This window comes from Pundamilia nyererei, unplaced genomic scaffold (genome assembly GCF_000239375.1).
Source record: "Pundamilia nyererei isolate P.nyererei 1_Seehausen unplaced genomic scaffold, PunNye1.0 scaffold00174, whole genome shotgun sequence".
Lineage (NCBI taxonomy): Eukaryota > Metazoa > Chordata > Actinopteri > Cichliformes > Cichlidae > Pundamilia > Pundamilia nyererei.
In genome coordinates, this window is record NW_005187575.1 from 1134994 (window position 1) to 1137121 (window position 2128).

The 2128-nt window shown below is 43.0% G+C and overlaps 1 protein-coding gene across 1 annotated transcript in view; it reads right to left on the minus strand.

Moving 5' to 3' along the window:
* Nucleotides 1-11: 11 nt before the first annotated feature.
* Nucleotides 12-2128, minus strand: part of LOC102208196 (heparan sulfate glucosamine 3-O-sulfotransferase 5) — an 8861-nt gene continuing 6744 nt past the window's right edge. The window contains exon 2 of the mRNA XM_005746201.2: nt 12-1367. Coding sequence (XP_005746258.1) covers nt 437-1367 — 931 coding nt within the window. The 3' untranslated portion in view covers nt 12-436. The remainder of the gene's footprint in view (nt 1368-2128) is intronic.

The window sequence follows — 2128 nt, forward strand, 5'->3', positions numbered from 1 at the left end:
CGATAAGGAATGATGAACTTTTTCTGTTCGGTTTTGAAGGTGTTTTTTCATGAAAAAAAGCATCACACTTATAGCTTATCTTAACAGCACGAATGTCAGTGTTTGATAATCTCTTAAAAATAATCTCTTTAGTTAATCACACAGCTCAGCACTGTTTTTTTCTCTACATGGGGAAAACATTGACAGACAAGTGAGTTCATTTGCAAGATCAAGTGCTTTGAACTGCAGCTTTTAGTCAAACCATGAAACTATTTTGTTCTTTTTTCTTTCACACATTTGAAAAGAAATTTACATCAAGTTCCTTTTATATTTGGTCACACTGTCATCCTGGTATTAAATGCCATCAAAGTGCTATTAATGTCTTTCGAGGTCTCAGAATTTGGCATTTTTAAATAAACCCCAATTCAAAGAATCTCATCAGAGGAGTTTGAGCTCATCATGGCCAGTTGAATGTCCTACCAGTGATCTGGTAAAACTTCTGATTGAAGGGATGAAAGAATTTTTGCAGTTTAGTCACTACTGATGGGTCCACCTCCGGATGGGTGCGGCCCTTGCTGCCTGCCAGGCACTTGTTAAAGACAATGTTAAATCGCAGACAATAAAATCCCCTGGTGGCATTGAAGTACAGGTTATACTGGCTGATCCTGGAGGGGAGGTTAAGGAAGCGCTCAACAAGCTGCAGCTCTGGCAGCGGGTCTGTAATAAGGCGATCCCCATCCACAATGTGAAACTGCTCCACGGGAAAGTACTTCAACCAACGCTCCAAATGTTTGGTGTAGATGCTGGTCCGGACTGCTTTGTATTTCGTGTTCACCTCGCAGGTGTTGGTGTCAATGACCAGCTTCTCAAACTTGTGGTAGGTCTTGTTTTTGCGCTCCTTGCCCTCCAGCACTTGGGTATAGTCCGACACAGCTCTGGTGGTAGGCTCGCGCACAATGATCAGCAGCTTGATGGAAGAGTTCATCTTGAATATCCGTTCAGGGACTTCCTCTGTGATGAAGTAAGCGGGGCTCTTTTCAATGGTGATCTGATGAGGGAAGGAGAAGGGCATTTTCCCCCTGTACCAGTCGATGCCACGAGCGTAATTTTGGTCATTGTCAAAGAAGTGGATCTCTTGTGAAGCCTTGACAACTGCTGGATGCAGGTTGAGCATTTCCAGCAGGGCACGGGTGCCACCTTTACGCACCCCGATGATAATGGCCTGAGGCAGTTGTTGGACCAGGTTGTGCAGGCGAATTTGCTCTTTGGTGGCATTGCCCTTACGGATTTCATGTAGGAGGCCACGCTTAAACTGCAGAGTGCGGAGAGGAATTTGCTCTGGTTCAGGGGCGGACAGTCTGCTGTCAACTGGGCAAATGGGCTGTAGCCTGAAACACAGGAAAAGAACGCATCTATCTTATTTTGTATCTCATTCTATAAGAAATTTTACCGCTCATAGAATACATTTATCACTTCAATCTTAACTAAATAAGCTACTTGAATGTAAAACGTATTATTAATGGAACAATTCTCTGAAGCTAATGCAAAGAAACATCCTGAAACATCTATGACCTTCTGAGACCTCTGAAAAGCCTGCGGTATGTTAAGACTAAGGCTTTTGCAGCAGATGTTTAAAGTACTGTGAGTTGCGCCACCACAGCAGACTCGTCCTAGCACCAAGGACACAGCAAGCATAAAGTCACCCACTGGTTTGTCCTGTTTCTGGGGTATTGAACTGAATATTCCCACTGTCACCAAAACCCTTTTTTTAAAACAGGGAAATATAGTGAGTCACTGAGTAGTAACCACAAACAGCCATAAACTGCCAAAGCTGCTGCCCCCTGCTGGCCATTATGCAGGTTTAAGGAACTGTCTCCACTTTTTAGACTTGAACGCTGCATTCATATTTTACATACAGTCTGTGTCTAACAGATCCCTCAACTGGTTCATGGTTAGTTCCTCATCAACTATGGTATTCATTTCTTTGGAATGCCATTTCTCACCCAAGTCCTCACACCACACCACCTTTTCAACATGCAAAATTGCGAGCACCACATCTTTGTCAATAAAGATGACTACAGCAGTGCATATACCAGATATATGACTTGTTTGTTTTTAGAATAACTGATGGCACTAAGTACTGTAAAAA